The 2,208-nt window shown below is 42.8% G+C and overlaps 1 protein-coding gene across 1 annotated transcript in view; it reads right to left on the minus strand.

The window, feature by feature from the left end:
• LOC107105202 (gamma-aminobutyric acid type B receptor subunit 1-like) overlaps positions 1–2,208 on the minus strand; it is a gene marked incomplete at its 3' end in the record, with an annotated part of 20,455 nt that overhangs the window by 14,582 nt on the left and 3,665 nt on the right. The window contains exons 2-3 of the mRNA XM_015405329.1: positions 601–687; positions 338–402 (exon numbers count right to left, since the gene is read on the minus strand). Of these exons, the coding sequence (XP_015260815.1) occupies positions 338–402; positions 601–679 (144 nt within the window). The remainder of the gene's footprint in view (positions 1–337; positions 403–600; positions 688–2,208) is intronic.

The following is a 2,208-nucleotide window of genomic DNA, read 5'->3' on the forward strand; positions in this document are numbered from 1 at the left end:
AGACCTGGACTAGACAGAACTGGACCAGACAGACCCGGATCATATAGAACTGGACCACGTAGAACTGCAGATGAAGAACCACCTCTGGTTATGTTGACCTGACAGCACAGATTTATGTTTTTTGAATCTCAGTGTTTGTCTGAAGCAGAACTTCTGTATGAGAGCAGAACCTGTAGGTTTAGGCCTCAGTTATCAGAGAATACTTCTGGACCAGAAGAACTCATTTGGGCCCAAAGAAGGTCCACACTGAGGGTTCTGATGGAGGAGCAGTTTGCCACCAGAGCTTCCAGTTTGTCCCAGTCTCGGCTAACAGAAAACAGCGGCGTTGGTTCTCTACCTGTTCTTGTGTCAGACCTCTGTAGCGGATCCCTCCATCCCTCGGAGGCCGGATGATGGCACAGCCTGGATGGGGACATGAAGGACGCAGTGAGAGTTCTGCCCTCAGGTACAGTAGAAACATGACAGGAAGGCGAGTGGTTCTGGTTTCAGCTTAAACTCGACTCGCTGCTCAAACTAGACCCCCCCCCCCCCCCCGTCCGTTATCACGGAAGCACAGAAAGACTCTCTGCAAACGCCTCACCACAAACACGCTCCCATTACCTCCTGCTGATGAATTATGGATGGGCACGACGAGTGTTGGGAGAGAGCAGAGGATAATCAGGAACAATATCCGCGCCATTTCTGGATCTGGAAGACAGAGAGAGGAAGAGTTTAAAAATAGTAAAGGACTGGAAGGAGGAAAGACAAACAGGACATGAGGTTCTCATTGGAACAGCTCACATATGCAGACTTTTTTATTCACAAGCTTCAAGTTTTAGCTTAAAAGTTCATTCCAGTTTGCAGGAACATATTCCTGCATCTCCAGGAATATTTGTCCAGATTTCTACTTCCAAATCTAGTTTCCCATCAGGTTCATCTTCAGGACTTTATTGGCCCGAAGCTAAGAGCTCCTTCCTGGGAAAACATCAGATTAAACATGAGGAAAACTTGAGACCAGCCAGGCTGCAGAGATCAACCTTCACTTAAACAGGTTTAGTTTTAAGATTCCCTGGAAAAATGAGCATCTGAGGAAGAAAACAGGAAGGAGGTTTTCTAAGAGGGAATTTAGCAGATCACAGCGAGTAACATCCTAGGACGTCTCTAAGGGATGGTTCTTCATTATTTAGCTGCAGCTCACTTCAGTTTGACGTCAAAGACCAACCCGACAGGAAGCTGCTGGAATCCAAGTTAACCAAATTTTAACAGGTTTAAAGGAACGTTTGGGCCGATAACGGTCGGACGCTGTACGGCGTATTTAACGTGGTTCAAAAACATTTCTGAAATCTGTCAACTGACTGTCAGGTGCTACGGTAACTGCCTGATCACACCAACACTGCTCGTTTCATCCCATCACTCCTAAAGTGGTTCATATAGAGCGGATCATCTGAGCTAAAGCTCAGCCTAGAGGCAATAAAGGTCAGTCTGTAACTAGTACTGGGATATGACCAGCACTATGAGAGAAACACTGGTGACCAGTATTGGAAATGGAGCACTGACTTGTGTGTTTTATGAGTTAAAATGTTTCTTAAGCCAAGAATAAACCAGCATTTCATTCAAACATGTGAACTAATGACCAGAACAGTTACTGTCTGGTCTGAAAACAATTAAATGACCTCATGATTGTTATAAAGCACAAAAGGGTTTAGTTCTAGTGAAAAACAGGGTTTAGTTCTGGTGGAAAAACCGGGTTTAGGTCCAGTGAATAACAGGGTTCGGTTCTGTTAAAAAAAAAAGGATTTAGTTCTAGTGAACAACGGGGTTTAGCTCTGGTGAATAAGTAGGTTTAGTTCTTGTGAATAACAGGGTTTAGTTCTTGTGAATAACAGGGTTTAGTTCTAGTGAACATCAGGGTTTAGTTGTCATTAATAACAGGTTATTTCTGGTGAATAAATAGGTTTAGTTATTGTGAATAATAGGGTTTATTTCTAGTGAAAAAGAGGGTTTAGTTCTACTGAATAAAAGGATTTAATTCTGTTGAAATAAAGGGTTTAGGTCTAGTGAATAACAGGTTATTTCTGGTGAATAAGTAGGTTTAGTTCTAGTGAATAAGTAGTTTTAGTTCTAGTGAATATCGGGGTTTAGTTCTAGTGAATATCGGGGTTTAGTTCTAGTGAATATCGGGGTTTAGTTCTAGTGAACAACAGGGTTTAGTTCTGGTGAATAACAAGG

Source organism: Cyprinodon variegatus, unplaced genomic scaffold, assembly GCF_000732505.1.
Source record: "Cyprinodon variegatus isolate N-32 unplaced genomic scaffold, C_variegatus-1.0 Scaffold2145, whole genome shotgun sequence".
In the NCBI taxonomy this organism is placed as follows: Eukaryota; Metazoa; Chordata; class Actinopteri; order Cyprinodontiformes; family Cyprinodontidae; genus Cyprinodon; species Cyprinodon variegatus.